The sequence below is a fragment of the Zonotrichia leucophrys genome, chromosome 3, assembly GCF_028769735.1.
Source record: "Zonotrichia leucophrys gambelii isolate GWCS_2022_RI chromosome 3, RI_Zleu_2.0, whole genome shotgun sequence".
Lineage (NCBI taxonomy): Eukaryota > Metazoa > Chordata > Aves > Passeriformes > Passerellidae > Zonotrichia > Zonotrichia leucophrys.
The window spans coordinates 39,039,124-39,061,396 of NC_088172.1; the positions used below are offsets into that span (position 1 = coordinate 39,039,124).

At 37.3% G+C, this 22,273-nt stretch overlaps 1 protein-coding gene across 2 annotated transcripts in view; it reads right to left on the minus strand.

Moving 5' to 3' along the window:
- REV3L (REV3 like, DNA directed polymerase zeta catalytic subunit) overlaps window positions 1–22,273 on the minus strand; it is a 112,502-nt gene that overhangs the window by 15,425 nt on the left and 74,804 nt on the right. For both annotated transcript variants that reach the window (XM_064707898.1, XM_064707897.1), the window contains exons 16-22: window positions 21,964–22,089; window positions 20,222–20,414; window positions 17,745–17,856; window positions 8,695–8,810; window positions 3,580–3,698; window positions 2,765–2,883; window positions 1,663–1,804 (exon numbers count right to left, since the gene is read on the minus strand). In XM_064707898.1, coding sequence (XP_064563968.1) covers window positions 1,663–1,804; window positions 2,765–2,883; window positions 3,580–3,698; window positions 8,695–8,810; window positions 17,745–17,856; window positions 20,222–20,414; window positions 21,964–22,089 — 927 coding nt within the window. The remainder of the gene's footprint in view (window positions 1–1,662; window positions 1,805–2,764; window positions 2,884–3,579; window positions 3,699–8,694; window positions 8,811–17,744; window positions 17,857–20,221; window positions 20,415–21,963; window positions 22,090–22,273) is intronic.

A 22,273-nucleotide genomic window follows, 5' to 3' on the forward strand; every position in this document is an offset into this window, starting at 1 on the left:
CTCTCTAGTGAGCCTGATCTTACTCCTTTCCCCCTCCAAATCAAGTTTAAAGCTTTCTCAATGAGCCTTGCTGACTCTTGTGCAAAAACCAGCAAGTTCTCCAAACATCTGACTAGTTATCTGTAATGCCTGTGACCACCTCTTGTTAGATTTTGTTTAGTCTACTAAGAAATGTTTGAGATGGCTTAATACAATAAACAAAAATACTTTTAAAAAGTTATTGTAAAAGTCAATGAGAGATTCAAACATGGAAAAATAAAATAGCTGAAATCTGTTCTTATTATTCCATTTTAACATGTTTTTCAGCTAAGGGGGAGTATCTTCATAAAGGGTAGTGACTCGTCTGTGTGAAAAAAAATTATTTGAGGTGACTGGGATTTGTTGCAAGTGCCTTTTTTTTGATCAAGAAAGTTTCAATGGAAACAGAACATACGTGCACAGAAGGGAAGAGAAAAGAACAGTCAGGATAGAAAATGCAGCATGCTTCTGTTGCTCACTCCCACTCAGACATCTGAGAAAATGACAGGCAGAACAGTCTTTGTGGGCTGCAATCATGACAGTTTAAGCATATCTATGCTGGCAGTATGCCAGTCCCACACTCCCTGTCCCTAACTGTGCATTTCTCTTCCCTTGCTCCAACAGTGGTATTTTCTGATAGTTTGGTGAACCAGATCAGGGAGCTAAACTGGCAAATACCTGCTGAACATTGCCATGGTTCTGCTGATGGTGCCTGCCAGTCTGCTCCCCTTTCCCCCCAAATACAGGGTCATTACCAGAAAGACCACCAAGAACCTGCTTTGAGTCAAGAGATGACACAGGCAACTGCAGTCTAAGAAAAAAAGGTGGCTAAAGTTTTTTAATAGCATTGAATTGTTAAGGAAACTGCAGCTTCAGACACTCCCACATCTTGCTGGCTTATGATAACAGAAGAGTTGTAACACGACAGAGCATCTGACTCTCATTTCAGGTGCTGCTCAGGTCTCACATGTTGCCATGAAAGCAGTTCAGTTAGCCCAGTCATTCACAATCTGGGCAAGGAAAGCTTCTGGTATTACTGGAGACTGCTGGGCTCCAAAACAAAGTACACATCTTGCTCTGCTCCCTTTTCTCTCTGATGCTGGTATCAAAATAATAGAATCACAAACATCTTGCGTGACATGTATTTAATAAAGCCAGAGCCCCTCTTGTTTTATTGTAAAATCTCACCCAGAGGTCTGCTGCCCCAGAAATGTCACTTAGAACATACTCAATGCTGCTTTGTCTGCTCTGAAAGAAACTAATCTCATTTTTCTAAAACACGGTTAATTATATTTCTTAATGTTTTAGAAAGCACTCATTTTCAGTCTCATGTAAGTGTGAACAATACCAGCTCAAAGGGAGAGCTTAGTGCTCCTGAAGGCAGTAGAAGATATTCACTGGTGTGATTACATTAGGGGAACTCTATTTTTAACATCTATTTTTAACCTCTGAGACTAGGCAATTCAAAAGCAGCAATAATAGATTGCATGGTATTCTTTATGTTTCAATTTCATGTTTATTCATGTTAACAGCCTTCTGTGACCCTATGAAAATACACATATGGACTGAGAAGTTACCAAAGAACTAGAACATTTTGTAAAAACTATTTTGGTTTTGTGAAGTATAAGGAGAATGAAGTCTTACCTGGGAGCCTCTTGTTAATACATGTAAGAACTGAATGCCAAAAACTCTTGCCATTTCACTTGTTCTGTCAATCAAATCCAGTTTGTTTAACAAGAGGAGATTCCCACGAACCCGGCTAACATAATGATCAACCATTTTCCATCTGTCAGAGTGAACACCTCGTTATAAACAATCAGAAGACTGCTTCTCTTTCTACTAAGACAAACTATTTTTATGGTAACTTGTAACAAAACAGCAAATAAAATTTTCCTCTAGAACACTTTCATACAATTCTTTCAAAAGTGTGGCATATGTAAATATACACTTAGGTATTCTAAAGACACACACACCTTGTGTTACAGCAAGCTACTGTTAAGCACCTTGCAATGACTCAATATATCCTGTTTTCCTCACTGCCCCAAAGAATTATGAAAACAGACACAACTACACCCTCATCTCTTTACATGTTTTTTAACTGGACCTTTGTGGAAACATCCTTCGGTATTAAGAATGCCTACCACAGCTGAACATAAATTCATAATTTCAGTATAAATCATGTTTCCATTTACCTACAGAAACCTTTACAGAAATTTTATGTATGTCACAAACAACGTGCAGATCAGTATACAATTTCATGAATTGTTCATATCACACAACACAAATTGCTTCAAAAAAGAGTGAAGTTGAATGTGATACATGTCACATGAAGGTATTTTTAAGCAGCTATAGCTACTATCTTAACATTTTGTGTGCTGTTTTGTAATACTTTTAAGCCTAGCTTGCTTGACATGCACTTGAAGTAAAACAGAAGCCTGACAGTTCATTAAAAGCCCTTCTAATGAACAGCATATACAAAATAGAATAAAGACATCACAGAACTTCAAAACAGTATACATCTATTCAGGTATGTTGAAAATGTAACTGAAAATATTTTACTGTAATATTGAGGGTATAACTATACAACAGAATATCCAAATAAATAAGCTCATGTTGCTGCATATACACTGCTCTAGTGCCTAAGCTAAATTATTATGTCTTCCTATTGTGGCTTTATCTTACACCTATCCAATGTTAAGAATCTGGCCTTAAAAACAGCAAACAAAATGAATTAATAGATCATTACCTGTAGACATCTGCCTTATTGTCAAACCAATCAGACAGAACTCGGAACGTAAATAAAGGAAAACGATGATGAAGAACATGAAAGCCCACATTTTCAAAAGTGTAATTCGTCAGATTCACCTAGCAAAACACAGTGGACACGTCAGATGCATGAGGGCTCTCATAATCAAAAAATCTCTACTTCTCAAAAACTGCAAGAACTAGATTTATTAACTTTTTGTTAGTATTTTGTTAAAAAAATTAGTCTTTATTCTTAGAAATCCCTAACTATTTACATGTCAGGGAAAAGCATCCCTTATCAACTGAAAAGAATACGCAGAATTAAGTAGTTCATAAAGATCAGGTCTGAACTTGGTCAGAACAAGATTTGTAAAGACTGGGCCACTTGAGTATTAAATGGAAAGTTATAACTGGAACAAAAAAAACCCCAAACCAAGAAACAAGCAAACAAAAAAACCCAAAAAAACAAAAACCAAAACACGAAAAACCCCTGACAGTTTAAAATATGCTCAAGTACTTATTGTACTAAAAGCACCATACTAGACAAATTCCTAAAACAAGTAAGTTGTTCTCAAAACCCACAAATTACTGAAAAGGAGTATCATTAAGAAACATTACTGAAAAAAAAAGGCTTCAGGTCTTTACAGTTTAGAGATACACAAAACCTATTCTCAGAAACTGATAAACCACTCTATTTGAAAAGGTGTCTAAAGAAAAAAATTGTAGAAGTTACACAAGTTACATGAAACTTCCAACTAAGTCTGCAATGATTAGAAAACTCAGTAAATCAAAACATTAACCTTTTAAAAAATTTACCTCATGTCTCATCATTCTCCATATATTCAAGACAATTCGCCCAACAATATTTATTTCACTCATTGTATCCGCTCCGTATTCATCCAGCTCAGTGGCAAATCTGTTCTCTTTATTTTCATCTAAAGACATTAAAGGAGAATCTATTTAGACAAGTTATAAGGCAGTCAAGACCAGATGAAACCATCCCTCTTCCAATTTGTGCTCTCTAGAAAAACAAGAATTCATAAAGATTACTGCTGATTCCACAAAATTATTTATTTACCAGTCATTTACACAATCTTTAAATGAAACTCCCCCACATTTTTCTGCTCTTGCCCTTTGCAGAGAACTCTTACTTCATTTTCACTGAAATAGGCAATATATTCTCCATAGTGAATACATTGGTTATGCAATGCTGAATGTTACTTTAGAGTCAGTTGCACATGGAGTAGTGCACAACATAAAAAATTATAATTAACAAAAAAGTGATTTCTGCTCTAAGGAGCTTATAACTCAAGGTTTTACTTGCAATGATCTTACACAGACTGAACCAGGTAATGGGAGAGAAAATTCAGTCTCTTTCATACAGTATAAGCAAACCCAGAGCAGTGAGAGTAAATACACATGGGTTCTGCATAGCATAGGGAGAAGGAAATAGGAAGGAACCAATGCAGATGCAGAAGCAGCACTCTAAATCTTTCTGTGAGACAGCAGCGTCCAAAGTAGAGAAATATATCCTCTTTTGCCATCCTTGATTTTTGTCATGCTTTGGAATACTGCAGCACAAGAGAAGGCAGTCTTTTTGGTATACATATCTTTAAACTATCTTTTTTCCAGCCCTTTTAAGTCTACAGTTTTGGTGTTTTGTCCAGAGTTTACAAAGATGTTTTTTAAAATGTACCACACAGACTAAAATCCATTATGAAAACACACTGATCTTCAGCCTTATTCTTATTAGTTTAACAGGAGAGAAATCACTTCAAGGCAATTTACCCACAATTCTAAATCCATACCCATTTTTTTAACTGCTGGTTGCTTTGTATTCTGCCAGCCCTCATTTATCAGGTACAGCACAGTCTGTACAGTACCCTGATAATGAAGAGCAGAACATTTCAGACACAGAGTGCAGAAGCATGGATACACACAGCTTTGCAATAATTATCAGAACTGAACAATTAGATCCTCAGACAGTCATGAAGCACATTTACCCTCCATGACAGAAGTAAAAATTGCCTGAAATGCTGCAGAACAGTTGTGAAACAACATAACACAGACTAATTTTGTATGTTGATCTTCAAATGTGTCCCATATAAATTAAAATATGGTTAAGAAAACCTATTCGTCATTTACTGACCTTTATCAGTAAATCACAGATCCTTGACAAAATTTAGCAGACCTTTTGAACACTTCATTAAAATGCATACTATCTTTTTAACCTCCTTATTGTTTCAGATTTTTAAGCAGAAAAACCAGCCATTTATCTTCCCATGTTTGGATGGAAGAAATGCCCCACCAAGTAGCAACATTTTTTCTTCTGCTTTTCTTCATTTCTACATGCTGGACCTCCTGTGAAAGTGAGGAACTTGCATTTCTCATTTCTTCCCCTCCTTTTTTTTTTTTTTTTACTGGAAGTAGAAACTATTGGTTAGTTCTACTTTCTTCAGTGTCATCCCAGTTCTCTTTTGATTTGTTCAGGGGATTTCCTATATTAATTTTGCTTCATGTCTTGCTGGTAAAAACAGGCAGCAAAGTATACTGTGATCACAAGGAGACCCAGTGTCTGATGAACTCTGTGATGAGCACCACCATATTCCAAAAAACCTGCACTACTTTACAACTGGTGTGGGAAATGTGTCACCAGAACCATGTAAGCCTCTTTGGGAACTATGCTGGTAAGAAGCAGAACAGGACATTCCTCCTATTTTTAGAGTGCATGAGATGAAATAAAAAGAAGTCTCCTCTCATCCTCTCTTACCCACTCCCTAACTTTGAGCTGTGATGCAAAGGAGGAACCAGGAGGGCACACAAAAAATGGCCACCAGGCACAGGCATAGTATGCACTTCTCTTGTGATGATGTGTCCTATGACTTATGAATAGTTCACTTGTAAAGGGCAGAGGCAGCATCAGACTCAGCCAATAAAGCAAAACCAGAGAGAAGCCCAGCTTTCTTTTTGTTAAGTTGAAATCACAGGAAAGGAAAAGTTCCTTTCATCTCTATTGCAACAAGAGGTAAGAGAAGCATACTTCTTGAAGGAGCACTTCCTGTTCTGAAAATATAGCATGTGAAGAAGGGAGGGAAAATGTGAAGCACAGGGGTTGGAAAAGCAAGAGGAAGACAGATGGGGTCAAAATCATGGACAAGGAAGCCAAAAAGCAACAGAGAACACGACTTGCACGTATATGGTCATGCATGCAAGACATTTACAGCATGACATTTCTGGGAAGAGCTCATCAGTGTAAACATTTTCTCATCTTTCTGCTGCAATTCTGTCAAAACAAACCAAACACTTACCTTAAAATAACAGCAGTTCTTAGAAACATTTTTAAGTGTTATGTATTCCACTTCTGAGTATGCATCTAGCAGCTGGCACAGGAACACCTGCACTACAAACACCAGTGCTGTGCAGATCGTGCCTGTGCTCTGCATGCTCACTTGAACTTCATGTAAAAAAAAATGTTAAGGGCTACAATCCTGATTTCCTTCACTAGAACTGAACCCATGTTGTGTGGGGCTTCATGGTTGTAGAGAAGAAAACCTGACTGTGAAATACATGGGGACATTACCATTAGGAACCATACAGTTCCCTTTCTTCTTTGAGGACCCATTCATGTGTATCCCAAAATCAGTAATTTGAGGAGGACCTTATGTCAGCAAGATGGGTACTATTAACAGCTTTGCTGATTGTTTGGTTCTGTATCAAACGCAGTGCAGACAGAGCTGTCCTGCAAGACACCAACTGTGACTCAGCCTTTGAGAACAACAGCAGAGACACATATCCCAAACTGAAGAGATTGTTCAGCCATACTTCTACAGTGGAGCAGCAAATCTTTGTGATCTTTGGTGGCTTTAAGAAACCTTTGACTACAACACTTACTGTTCCTCTTACTACAGACATTGCACATCTTCAGATGTAATGGGTCAAGAACTTTTCTGAACATCCTTCAGTACCTTTGAAGACTGTACCCAGAGGCATTATATTGCAACTAGTGTATCACCTCAATTTGAGCCATCAGGGAAACTGAACAACAAGGTTCATGCAATCTGCTGTTATTCCTGAAGAATAAATTTGACAGCTTTGTCCTGAAGAAAGAAACTTAGGGGCACTGACAGCCTGTTCATATTTAAACTATCACATGATCCTGTTTTCATATATGAAGTATTTAAAAATTTACCAAAGTTCAATTGTCAGCAACATTTAACTGAAGATGCAATTTTTTTTCTTATGTTTTCTTGTCTCTGGGAGGACTCTATAACTCAATTCATTTCCAGATACATCACAAGTATTGAAAGCATCAAGAGTATACAAATATTCAAGCCTCAAAGAAGGACTGTGTGAACACAGTGCTGCTAAAACAACATATTCTCCTGGCCTGGCACACAGGACAACTACATAAAAGATGATTCCTGTGCTGGGTATGCTCAAAGATTAAAGTAGCCCAGTATCATGTTCTGTCACGTACTCAAAGGCAGGTGCTTCAAGATGGGGGAAGCAGCTGCTGATACTCTCCCTAAAACTCTTCCAGCTTCCAATAATTTTCAGCTTCCTGGGCCAGACATTATTTTCACATATATCATAGCTCCAAATGGATTCTTCTTGCAAGAATTTATCTCCTTTTAAAGCAATGTACACTATAAGCATTTGTACTATCTTGTGATCAGGAAGTAAAGAGTTCAGCAATGCTGAGATTAAAAATTAACTTCTATTCTGTAGCTGCCATTTGCTAGCTTCACTTGATTTCCAGTTTGCATTGGAAATGACCATGAAAACCCAATCTCTATTTCCATTTACATCCCTCAATATTTTACAGGCTTTTACCTTTCCTACACTGTTTTGTCTCTTCTGGCATACCAAATTACTAAGTTATTAGATACATCGGGATAGCCCTTCTCATTTTTACCAGTTCCCTTATATCCACTTTGATAGGAAGAAGGTTACGAGTAGGCTACAACCTTGGTATTTGAGGTACAAGCACACTACAGATTTTTACATTTTTTACATTTACATTCATTGCTTTATATTTTCCTTGCTCTGTAATTCCTAACATTTGCTTTTGCAACCATTACAAAGCAACAGGCTCAAGTTTTTAATAGAACAATCACAGTAATGGACTTCTTATTTCATAGCAATTTAATTTCTGTACAGATGCTTTTTTCTGTACAGCTGGCAAAACCAGCTTTTTCAACTGTTTTGATCTTTAAAGTCTCCCTCATCCACATCACCTTGATGACTGCAAAGAGCCAGAACAAATTATTGAGACACTTTTTCATTTTATAAAGTTATCCTGACTTTTCTCAGGTGCGACAGCACATTTATTTAGCTGTTCACTAACTCCATTCTTCAGAATGATGGCTTCTATTGATTGGCTAAGTATAGGCACTAGGCTTACCATTCTCATCCAAGTTTTCCTGCCAGTCTAAACAGACATTTTTCTGAATGCTGGAGGAAAGCATCAGCACTTGGACCCAATAAAATTTGCCCAAAGTACAAGAATGGTCATTGAAAGTAAGGATTTTATTACAAAGCTGTCCAGGACAATTGCAGTTTTATGTTCTTGTATTACATCCAGAGAAATCACAACTGATGATTATGGTAGGTACTCTGAATGGCTGGAGCCAAGGAAAGCAAAAGAAGGTTTGGTAGCAGAAGCACCTCCAAGAACTGAAACTTAACCCACAACTATAGAATATAAGTTCAGGTTCATGAACACAGGACACACACAGAAGTGGAATATGCCACAAATTTGAAAATTCAGAAAACACCAGGGGTATGTGTGATTATACTATTAACAACACAGGAGCAAGGACAAAAAAAAGTCTTTCTGAAGGAATACCCTGCATTTATTTTTTAAATTTGTTCATAGATTTCACCTTGCTTATACTGGAACTGAACTGAAGCCCTAAACAAATAACTTACCTGGCACACGAGAAATCATCTGGCATAAATCAACATTCAGTGCTGCAGCCCTCTGTAAGAGATATCCCCAGGAATGCATCTGGACTTCATAGCCTAGCAAAATGTCTGGGTCATATCTAGAGAGGTAGGGGGAGAAGAAAAAATGAGCTTCATAAAATTCCCAAAAATATTTTCCATGAGCAAAGTATAAACAGGATTTCATTCAAATTATGTTGAGTTTAAAAAAGGCGCAGTCATAATCGGTTTCTATGAAAGCAGCATCTGGACTAGGAGACAATATTCAAAACAGGCAATATTTTAGGGTTTTTAATAACATTCAATGGCAAAAATATTTAGAAAGGATATTTTCACTGGATTTTTTTTTTTTTTGGTCTTAACAAATAAAGAACAAAACTGAGGTCTCATGAGGTTTTATTGATGTTATCAGGAAGTATCAAGCATAAGCTGAAACTTAGCAGCATGAGACAGATGTGCAGTGAATTATAGCCATGCCTATGGAACAGAATTTGCCAGTAGGTTGACTGGAATGTTTACTGATAGTATTGTGTCACACATAATGCAGTATAACTCTGAGTAATCAGAGGGAACTTCGGGTCCTAAATGATCACCCCTTATTGGGAGTTACAATTTGTAGTTGAGTGAGAGCTGTCTAAACTGAAACAGAGAAAAGCAACTGTATCTACCAGTTCTCCTTAAATACCTTTTTCTAGATAGCCTTCTTTCTAGAGGACACACAAGAAAAACTTATTGTATGCTGTATCTCTTTCCAGCTGGAAAATCTAACTGGCTCAGGTATGATAATAAAGTCAGAATTGACTTCTGACACAATCACTTCCAGTCAGGCTCAAAGTAAACCTCACTTGACAGGACAAAAAATGTGGCTTTAAAGACAAAGCACAGGCAGGAGTTAGCTCAGAGGAGCCAGTATCACCTAACTTTTGAGCAGGCACTATTAAAACCCCAAGTCATGATCTGGTGATTTGGTCAACAGCCTAAGAATGATTTTGTTGGGCAGAAAGAGACCGGACAAAGTAACATAAGATATCTGTTATTTTTACAGCAAAAAAACCAAAGGAAGTTTCAGTGGGATGAATAGCCGCTTCTTGGTTAGACTGAATGATTTTTAAAGTATTTTCCAACCTTGATGCAGCGGGCACTATTCAATACAACTGAATGACATCAGGGCAGCTGTCAGTAGGTAGAGGATGGATGATGGGCTGAGGATCCTGTACACCACAGTCTATGCCCAACTCTACAACAGGGTACAGGCTTGTAGACCTTAGTTTATGGAGGGAGTGGGCAGGGGCCTTGGATTACTAACAGGAACTCTGTACTCCTTGCATCCATGAACACATTAAAAAAATACAAACATTTCTTGACTGTTGAATACAGAACAACCTTTCCCTGAATACTCAGTTAGTTGTATCACAGACATTACAAATGAAGCCTCAGACTTTATCAGGAAAGTGTCTTCCTTGCTTATGTGTCCTAGCCAAAGGCAACGTCAACTCACTTTGAGTTGATACCAATTACTCGGAGAATAGCTCCAAAAAACAGTTTCTCCACACTTCTGCCATGGACACTGACCTTCTAAGAAAAATAGTTGAATGCTGTTACTCATCATGGCTCTCTCTTTATTAAAATTTGGGCTTTTGGTCAGAAATTGCAAAAATCCCCTTTATCACCTACTTCTACTTGTGAGGGAATGGTTTTGATACAATTTCTACCTAAAGCAGGGGATTCTAAAGCAAGTTTTTGATTTCTGGCATTCTACAGAAAGTAAAAGAACTAGCAATTTGAATTTGGGGGATATCTTGCTATCTGCTGTTCATGTCAAAAGAAGAATTATTTGGTTTTGGAGGTGGAAATTTACTGCTTCCAGGAGTGGAAGCAGTAAATTTACTCAATATGGAAACCTATTCTACCAGTGGTACAACCCCAAAGCTACTTGGAACAATTTATGGACAAATGACTCAAACTAGCCCGCAGTTTGTTCCAGCAGCGGAACCAGTGACAAAAAGAGTTAGGACTGCTGCCTGCTCTGCACAACATACAATGATTGTGAAATGATGCTCAAAATTATTAATAGCTCAATTTCAGCTTTGAAATAAAAAGGAATTATGCCATGTTTTATACAGGCATAGAATAAACATTATAAAAATTAACATATTTTCAAATTAATTCTTGTAATAACTAAACTTTCCTGGTCCTAGCATATGGCAAATCAGTACTGATTAATTAAAATTAGGGAAGTAGTAATTCGTTATCATATTTGAAAACTGGCATCACATAATTCAAAATGGAGAATACTTGTAGATTTTACACAAGACAAGGCATTATGCAGATGGGGTCTATGATAGATGCAAATGTGAATCAGAAACTCATGAAGAACTGCTTAAGAAAACATAAAACAGTATTCATTATGCCAGAAATTTGCTTTCTCTTATAAGCCTATTCTGAACAGAAATAAGAACCGTTTGGAAGCAGCAAGCTGGTGAAGTTTGTCCTTCATCAACTGATGAAAGACAGTTGCTTTGGGTTGTAACTTGCCCAAGCAGGGCATTACCTTCCTTACTTCCTACTTAAACAAAATTAGTGGGCTATTATATTACTACTGCAACTGAATATATTTTATCAATTCTGGAGGTAATTTTCCCATTACCTTTTAACCTAGTGAACAAAATGTCCTCTGTAATCTATCTGCATATAATCTCAAGAACTGCTTCTCTAGTATCCTTCAGATGTGAAGGTGTTTTTATAGAACAAGACATAAAAGCCTTTAGTTTATGATGTTTTCAGATACATGCTTTTTCTTCTAGAAATAAATTGTGTCTAACTTAAGTATCACATATTTTAACACAATTCTATGTAAATCCACATCCAGATTGGAAAGCTTATTAATCAAAATATTTTTTTAAAACTCAGTCTTGCTCATCCAGGCCATTAGGGATCGCCTGTAATTGCACATTACTGACTTAAAGGCTATCACTTTACAGCACATTACTTTGCTTTTCCATCCCAACTAGATACCACCCATGTATTAAGGGGAGTGTGTAATTTCAGCTAATTTTGGCATCTCAAGTTTTCTAAACTGGTCTCTATTGTCATCGAACAAAAAGGCCTCTTCGGGTGAACTATTCTTTGTATTTCAGTCATCTCTTGCAGACCAAGATCCTATTCTGTTGAACTCTTCTGGTGATGAGGAAAGCTAATTAGACACTGATTGTGAAGTACAGATGTTTAAGTTTCAGTCAGATGACTTATACAAAGCTATCTAAATGGAAAATCAAGGTAGAGTAGCTAGCAAATGGTGAGATCAAATCTTACTGTGAATTTCCTGTAATCACAGTCCTTTAATGTCAGTTGGTACATATTTAAAACTTGGATCCAAGTGGTATCCTTCTAAAAGCATGAAAGTCAATAAACATACTACTGGCAACTCAGTAGTTGCTCAGATACTGCAGTAAGTTACACATATATGTATTTTGGATGTACATCTGTATGCATTCCCAAGTGTCTCTCAATTATCTCTGAAGGAAAAAACAAAGTAACATTAAACTGAAGAACTCCTTTCTACTAAGTAACACTTATAACCCCAAACTCCTGTACTACATACGCTTAAGATCTACCTTATGCAACAGGTTTAAGAGACCTATCAAATTTTTTGCACCTAGTAAGAGACAATTTTGTTTCCTGCCCCCATGTTGCTTGCTCATGAACTACATCCCAATTTATGCAGCAGAAATGCCCTCTCCTGCAGCCCAATCTCATGTACCAGTGGTACCAACGTACCAGTGGCACTTGCTGAGACTTCCTGTATTCTATTTGCTAATAGAGAAGAAGAAATGTCTGGAGCTAAAAGAGTACATTATTCTACACGGGAAGATGATCAGGCAAACCCAAAATTTAGCTGATGTGAGAGCTTAGCTGAAGTGTGACTCTCTCACTCACTTTCTCCTTTTCACGCGGTGCCACAAAGACAACTAGCTGTGAGCTAAGAGTACAAGTTTTATCTTTCATCTTCCTGTCTCACAATTTTTACAGTATACTATGAAACTGGTCTTCAACATCAATTCAAGCTATTTTATTAGGAGAAATTGTAATGAGACCAGCTGTTACACCTGCAAGAAACTAGTAAACTGTAATACTGATATTTGAAAGCTGCTGGCTAGGAGTAACACGACAGGAATAAGAGGTGTGCTTGCCAACATATGCTCTTTTGTTAAAAGGATGGGCCCTGATACTGCTTTGCATGCTGTTGCCAGACTTTCTGCAAAGATGAAAAGCAGCATTTATGCTGGCAGGATTTAAACACAACAGCATTAACATTCAACTCATACATTCTGCAGAGAAAAGAAAGGCGATTATTTTCCTTTCCAGCTAAGTTGTATCTGCTGCTATGACATCTCTTCCTCTTTCTCATTTGATGATTTCGTGAATGAACACTAAAGCTCCCAGTTATACCTTCCCTTCTCTTATGTGTCTGCTTTTCCTGACTGCTATTTTTCTTCCAGCTATGATTAAGAGAAAAAGGGAGGGGGTGGGGAACCATGCCAGACCTATGATACAGACAAAAGCAGTAACTGTGCATAGCAACAGAATGCTTGGTGACTCAAACACATAACTGAAATCTCTGAAAACATTTTTCCAGCTTGCCTTAGACAACAAAAAAATCCATAAAGTTGATACAGGGCATTAGATACATATTTCTACAGGAAAATGTCACTGATGAAGATGATACTGGCCTGGAAAAAGAAGGTTAGATTAGCACATCTCTATTTTAAGAAGAAGACGTTGCTAGAGTATTTACAGAGGAAGAAACATAATGCACTGTATCCAAACAAAAAAATTCATTAGCATTATACACCTTACAAGAAAAACACTATAAAAATATGTAAGTATTAAGCATTAGCAGTTTAATACAAAAATGTATTACATATATATATTATTTATGTATAAATAATATATATGTATTTATACATTATTATAATGTATTACATAAATATATATATTTATTACAATATATAAACATCCCCTCAATGTTTGTGTAAAATCTTATATTATACTCTGTTCATGTAATTTTATCAAAACCTACTTCAGTGGAGACAAGGAGCTCTAAATTTCAAGTAGCAATGAATCTACTACTCTTTGTTTCAAGCCTGCCCTGTTTTCACATCCTCTGTTTGTCTGAGAGATGGGGATTGTGCATTCCCACATGAATTCCCCAAATTTTGCTCCTCTCACATATGCAGGACCAGCCCTTTTCTGCTATCTGCTAGCATCTGCCCTTAAGTAGAAGCAGAACAATTTGCCCTAAAAGTGAAGGAAAGGCTCAGACATTTAATTTCTCTTTCATGGGAATCCACTGCTCCATCAAGCTTGCCCATCTCTAGTTTTCCTATCTAGTTTTAAATCCTGTTGCAAACGTTCTTGTAGCATTCCATTCCACCTTCTCCTCCTCCTCAGTCAGCTTTCCTGTGTTAGGCAAGTATGTAAATGTGTTTACTTTTTTTCCTGCCTTTAGGTTCAGAGAGATGGCTCTCTTACTTCCTCAAGCAGAGAGATTCTTCCATTTTTTCTCCCATCTCATTCCAGCTGACACAATCAACAGAGGATCTGTTCAAGAAAGCACCTCAGGCAGTACAACAGAATGCTTTAGGACAGCAATACATGTCCAGGCTCCATTACAAGAAAAAAAAAATCCCCTCTGAACATTCCAGAGAGCCTACAACTTGGGTGTCTCTGCTTCTAGGACATCCCCAGCAACTGCACAGGATTAGAAGGATGTTGTCTCTCAGCTGCTTTATGTCAGTTTTGAGCTGAAGCCCATTTTTCTGGTTTACAGCCAGAGGACAGTTTATCAAAGAAGGGAAATTTGGACCTATGCAGATGCAGCTCCCTCTCAAAGTCTAAGACAGTTGTCAGGGTACCAAAAACCAATCTAATGATGCTTTTCTTTTTTACAAATCTGTGCTGTTTGTTCTTCCCTACCTCCTCCAAACTCATATTTGTGGCTCTTCCTTTCTGTCTGTTTCCTGACTCTCAACCCTCAGCCTCAGTATACCAATATCCTTCAAAATTAAAATTGTCTGTGCATAGACTTTGGTATTTATGCTTGTAAGTACTTCTATTTCACAGGTTAGTCAGTCTCAGTAATAATGCCCTAGAAGCAGAGGTGCTTATTCTTCTCAGTATCTGGACAAGTCTGTGAGTTTGCAGTATAGATGAAATCATAGACCACAATTCCAGGGAAACAACCAGGTTGTCTTCTGGTCTACTGGAACACAAGATTATTTATTTCTGTTTGCCAAGGGCTCTGAGTTAATCAGAGACAACATCTACTAATCCACAGAAGAATATTTAACCTGGTATTCATCACATGGATGCCAAGGTATTAACCATTCAGATCTAGCACAGCCTAAACAACTTCACAGTGAAGGTATTAACTGAATCCAACTTCAGTTCATTTATTCCAGAGAATCTTCTGGAGCAATACTCATCTTCAGTCAACAAAGAGTAACTTTAGCTTTGCTACAAAAAGTTTGGGAAACACTCTTCAGAGACAAAAACCTAGTCAGACACTGATGAGCTATGAGTATTGCAGAAGTTATAAATTTTCCAGAACACCCTTTCCTTCATCTGTGTGCTGGAAACAATAACCCAGAATTCTCTACATGGCTCTTCCAGAGTTTACGTGTATTGACAAGAAGTTACAGAATCAACCATTATTTATTTTCAATAGCCAGGATGGAAAGAAAACAGAAGGCCTAAACAAGGAAGTAGAAGGCTGGAACTTGAAACAAATAAGTATGTTCCACAATTTCACATATATGGAATAAGAGGAAGAATTAGGCCAACTACTAAGAGAATGACTAGAAACAGGAACAAGAATTCTTAAAGCGGACTGTGTAAGATTATTCCTCCTGCAGCCGAGATCCTTTCTGTTCCATGCTCCAACAAGTTGATAAAGTCTGTTCCTGATATTGACAACCAAGAGTGATTAGGCAGTCTGTCATTCATCATGCCAGGAATCTGGAATTTCAGTCTTCCACAATTCCCTCCAGCTGCCCAAGAACTGAACGAAAAGCAGGCTGCAGTCATGCTGGGCATGCTGTTCAGTCACAAGAGCTATTATTGTCCGGCCTAAAGCATGTATCAGAATATAAGATACTGATACAATTCTTTGCTTAAAAATTAAGGTGATTTTGAGTCTTGATCCATGAAGTTCAAGTGATAATATTTCTTAAGTATAGCCTGATAGTTCTCTTTCTCTAATCTATCAGACCTACTATTAAGTGCATCTACCAGAACAGCCAAAGCACCTAGCTTGTGCTGGAAAAAAATAACACTAAAAAGGTAAACAGAAGATTGTTTAAAAAACAATTACTATTTTTCATTAAAGCTGCTTGCTTGTTCATTTCTCATTGAGGAAGTTTTTGCACTACTTCTTAATTACATGGTTTTACCATACTTCCTCCTTCAGTTAAAGCTACTCTGGGCCTAGACACTTGTTTTGTGCTTAAGAAATAGAAAACACTAACTCCGACAAAATTTCTCCTTTTTTTGCCTAGGCTACAGAAAATAAACAGGGAAAAAGAGCAGCAAACTGTAGAAGTGGTCCAAGTTGCAAAAAACTTCTTTTTTGAAAGTCCATCAGAAGTTTGATAGCTGAGTTCTAGAGTTGTGAGGGAAGTAAACTAAGATGATAACAATAGTCTGTCTCTCCATTAACAGAACAAACCTTTTATATTCCAGGAATACAAGTCAACTAACTCAATCTTCATGGATGCTCCATCAAAAAGATACACTTGCACACGCTAGAGAAGATGTTATTAGCAGAGATTTCTCAGACAACAATCTGATACATTCCATCTTGAAGTACACCAAAATTGCCTTTTTGGGTTTTTTTTTTTTGTTCTGTAATGCCTTTAGCACATACAGATATAGAAGACTTCTGATCTTCAGTGATAAACATATATCTTAACTGCTGGGTTGTCTCTCTACCATATTCTTTCTGTCCTGTCACGTTTTAGAGCTCCACACAACTGGTGGAAAATTCTTCATGTACTGGCAGTTTCTCATTCTAAGTAATTTTCCTAAGTTTGATGGAGCACTAGATTTCCAAGAAAGAGAAAAATAATATTATATTCCTTACCTGAATTTTGTCTTCTCTGAACAGGGATCTGCTGCTCTGTCAGGACCCACCCTGTGCTGGTTGCATTCAGCAACTCTTTTTGTATTCTGGCTTCATGGGGTTGGTCAAAGCCTTTCTCATCAGAGGTTTTCTGGTTGGAGAGAGAAAGAATTGCAAATGTACTCTGCCTAGTTTGTTTTTTTTTCTTGTGTCTGTATTCCAGCAGGGTGACTCAGAGTTTAAATCTGTTTGTTTTTCTTGAAATTTTACAGCTTTGCACCTGTCAGTAGGGTCTGGAGAGACGTCTGTGGTTCCACCTACGCACCAGGCGAGTGGGCTTCCAAACAGGCTTCTCAGTCTCGGTGGAGAGGGGGGAAAACCAGCAGTTTTCCAAGTTTGATGGAGCAGGGGATTTCCATTCAGAGAAGACAAAACTAATCAAGGAAACTGATTTTTCAGTGAACCCTTATTTTAAACTGCAGCAGTTTCAGTACCATGCAGGTTTTTTTCTGTCTTGCCTCAGAGTTCCTAGAAAACTCTTCCTGTCTGAGGGGTGTTCTATAGCTCTCAGCACTCTTAATATCTACTGTTCTGAGAGTTTCAGAGAGAGATGTGTAATGAATTCTGGGGTTAACAGGAAAGTTGTATGTTGAGAAAGATTACTTATATGGCTGATAAGTTTCAAGACTGTAACTCAGCTGCTTAAGAGGATCTGAATGTTCTTGCTGTCAGAGAAAAGGAAAAGCAAAAAGTATTTTTATTTGAAAGACCACCATGCTTGTCCACTCTAGAAATAAGCCTTTGAGGGAAACAACAACAAAAAAAAATCAGTATTTGAAAGACTGGCAAGGGTTGAAGGAACTAAATCTGCTGTTCCAAGCCTGAAAAATAAAAGCAGAACGTACAGATATGCTACCTTTTTACAATATTCACTACTTCCTGGAAAAGAGTTCTTTCATCAGTAGCGTAACTGACTTCTAGTCCTGTAACTCCAGATCTTGTAAGCAAGGGGGCTTGGTCTCTGCTCCCTAGAAAATAAAAGTAAAAAAACCTGTTACAATTTAGAAGAAATTTCATAACTTCAGTCAACAATACTGCTTTAGAATAAAACATACGACCAAAAAGAAGAATGGAACACAACTTATTTTTATCTTTAATAATTATCACAATTAATTCCATGAACTTATTTTGTTCCTCTTGGGTGGAATAATTTTTTTCTTTTCACTTTGTAGAATCCTGCCATAGTGGTAATCTTGCACAGATTCTCAGATAGAAACAAACCTGAGTCACAAGAATTTTCACTATTTTACATGCACAGGAGTCTAGCTACTGGAAAATTACTTTTAATAAGAAATATTAAAAGACTATATGACAGCTCACACACTGTTTTTATGCAAAATATAATTTTAATTGCTATCTCAGAGTACTGCTTTGCAAAATGCCTTACAGAATGAAAATGCTTTATAACAGTATAGTTCTTTTTTTCCAGCACACTAAGTTACTGACAGAAATGGAAAAACATGACCAAATGCTCACTTAGTGCACATTAAGAATGTCCGCATTGATAATGTCTGAGTAATATATAAATTTGTATGCACGTAGGAACTCAGCATTTGCCTTCCATATTAAAAAACTTTCTTTAAATGAATAATGCACAACACATACTCTTCTTACACAACAGGTAGTATGAGCTCTGTTACAGTGACAATGCAGATTTTAGGAACTGGAATTTTTAAATGGCATTCTACTTTGACACATTCTTAAGACTTAAGAAAGGTGTGCTTTCAGAAATAAATGTTAAAACAAGTACTGCGACTTACAAAGCAATAATAACACAAAAGGGAAACAAAAAGATGTATCTCAATGCCAAGTCACTTCACAGGGAACTCAAAAAGTTCTAACCAATAAAGTATTGACAGCACACATCAATTAAAGCAACGAATGTTACAATAACATTTAAACACATCATTTTATTTCACTAAGAAAACCAGATCAGAACCTTCATTTTTTCAAAGTATCATTGGACCTTTTTACAGTTCTTGATAAACTCTCAGTGGCATACACACCTAGGGAGCCATAGTGGCTATACTGTGGAAAAATCTCAGTAAGGTAATAGAAATATATTTTTTAAGATAGTAACAAGCATATAATACCAGAATAAAATTCACTGAGAATAATAAGAACTTAGCTTAACATGATATAGTATCTACAAAATACACTGGTGAAACAAGAAGCTGTTGCCTTATTGCTATTTTTTGTTGTAGTTTTTTGTCCATGCTTAAAATTTTAGACAGTATTTTGTGGTTTGATATACATTCACATTGCCAAAGAAACCCTGAAAGAAAGAGGACTACTTTGGGGATGTTTTTTGGTTTGAGATTTTTTTTGTTGGGTTTTTTTTTTTTTACTAGCCTAAACCAGTGGTACTCAACCTTTAACAGCTGGAGAGCCACTTCTTAATAAAATGGAGTTGTAGAGCACCATAAAAATCAAATATCAATGGATTTTTTTTTTCCATCATGACACTTCAATGTGTGATGATGCTGCCTTAATGCCACCACACATTGATACATCACGACATGACACATCAGCATCCTCTCTCCCAGCAGCATTCTGTCTTCAATCCCTTCTGGCTGCTAGGAGGGAGTGGGGTGGAGGGGTGCAAGGGGCAAAAGGGCAAGTTTTTCCCCATTCTGCCCCACAGCTGCTGGGTGGGAGGTGATCTCTACTCTTACCTGTGGGGGGATCCCAGCAGCTCCTTTTCTTTCCCCCTATGGGAGGGGGAACTTCAGCGACTCCCACACTGCTGGTCCATTTGCTCAGTGCTCCCCGCGCTGCCTGATAGAGTGGAGCGCCGATCAGATGCCTACATTGCGAGAGCCGCCTGTAGGGCCATGAAGAGCCACATCCGGCTCTAGAGCCACAGGTTGAGTATCACTGGTCTAAACAAAGCCAAAAAGGTACAATAGAATAAGGGCCCCTGTTTAGATCCTAAAAGGATCAGATAAAACCACAAAAATAACCCTTAAGTAAAATATAAAACATACTGTCTTGCTTTTAACATTTTCTACTTGCAGCTATCCAGCAACTTGAGTAGGAAACTAAAGGCAGGTTTTCCTCTTTACACTTTTAGAACACTGCAGGAGCTTGTCCACAAGCACACAAACATGGATATTTTGCACACGCAAATGCTATTTGTGGTTTACAGCCCATGCAATAGTTCTTTGGAAGATATAAGCAGGAAAACTCCATATTTAATACGGCCATTCAACAAGACAAAATTAAATGAAATACGTCGTAATATAGATACTCTATTACATTTTGCTTGCTACTGTTTGATTACTATGAAATAGCATTTCTGTAAAATATCATATGAAAAAAAGAAATAGGAACCTTGGCTTGATGGTGTCCTGCCTCTATCAATCACTATAGCACCAGTGATTTCTTTTTTATCAGTATTTGGCAGTGCTGAGTCTGATGAGACGCAGTAGAATAAAGCGCAGATCGGATCAAACTCTGGATCTGGTTCCAAATCTCGTCTTGTTCGAGCATGTAACTCCATACTGATGAGGGTAAGGTGCTGGACCTAGCAACAAATAAAGACAGTATGTTAGTTTGTTCTGCAGGTTTCTTAAAAAAATTAAGAGACATCTGCGCAAACGAGGACAGTGCCGACATTTATATGGTGGTATTACATTGTAACTACAAGGTTCCACCCTAAAATTAACAGAAGTGATTAACCATGCATCTTTGGATCTCACATTTTTGCAAATACCACCATCTTAGGAAAAACTAAGATTCATCATGAAACACAGCTTTATAGTCAGTTATGAAAATTCAGTATTTATGTCTGAGTACTGTATTCTTCTACTAAAAGCAGAAAATAAGACAAAAACCAGATAATGTTCAACTTCAACAATTGTAAATTCCTGTAGTGTTTTCAAATACCTTTGTATATTGAGATGAATCACATTTCTGAATTGATCAAGAACAAATAATCACTCTTGGTCTTTTTTCTCCCTTCCCTCCCTAACACAAGACAATCATGAAGACTAAGCCCTACAGGAAGGTAGGGAGAATACCTAACTTTGCCTTCAGAACTTTCACATCATATTGCCAGAGTTTTTTGCAGAATGGTTTACATTTAGAAAATGCTAATCCCTATATACTGTGAAGTTTTGACTGTGCAGTAAAGACAGTATTATCTAATACTGTTTCAACACCATGTTGCTACTCTTTTGTCTTGCATAGTATTGCTCATAATGTGGATTAATGGAGAGGTTGGACAGATTAGGAGGGAAAAATTAAAAGTATTTCTGTGTATATAGGATGCTCTAGGGGCAGCCTGATTTCCTCCAGATTTGCATGCTATAAATTGCTACAAACATCACTGGGTAAAATTTTACTATCAAAACTCCATCTCCATTTCCCCCACGATCACTGTGGCTTTTCTCATGTCCATTACTCAGTGCTATCTCCCTATCTCCTCTATAAACTGGCCAACAGCTAATTCCAGGTGTGCAGACTGTCTAGGAGCACATATACACAGGCTGCTTGCCCTGTCAGCAGCCAGACACAGCAGTACTGTACTTACACTGCTTCCCTTTCTCAGGCACCTTGATTCCTCTCCCCACACCAAACACTCACCTACATTAGACAGATATAAAGAGACCACCTTTGAGATAGGAGGCACCCTTCTGTTATATGTAGTAGAAACTGTCCAACAGGTTCAGAAGGTAACAAGTAGAAATACCAGGAGGGCCTTACTAATTGCTGCCAGATGCCTTATTTCTTAAGGAAACAATCCTTGAAAACTATGGTCAACTAGTTTTTCAAGTAATGCTTTTATGCAAAACTTACTATTTCTTCCTTCTGATTTTTCCCCTATTTTTATTTTTAAAGGGAGGTTTATCATCTTCTCAACCAAAATACTGTGAAGTCTAGCTCAATACTGTTAGAGGCATTGGACATCAAGCTGAAACTGGTAGATCAACTACTTATAAGCCACAGACATCAGACGCTGATTCATTTTTAAGTCACTTAGGGAACTCAAGAGAAAATGACTTTTTATTTTCAGTATAAAATTGGCTTGATAAATTATAATTTTAAAAAGTGACATGCAAGAATAAAGTTACCTCATGTAAAGATTTTGCTTCCTGCAGGTTTTCCACACTGACTTTAAAACCGTAAGTATTATTTAAAGATGGTCCTTCAATCTGGGAAGTCTCTTTCTTTGGAGCACCGAGGGCAGCAAATTGATTCTTATCAGGCAGGGGAAGAAAAAAAAAATCACAGGATAGTGAGAAAACACAGGTTGCTAAACTCAAATGAAATATTAAATAATAGGCAATATTAAATACAAATTTATCAATGAAAATGCAAATGCTACACTGTAAATTACTAAAAAGTCCCCAACCTTTAACTATCTGCTCATTTAATTTTTCA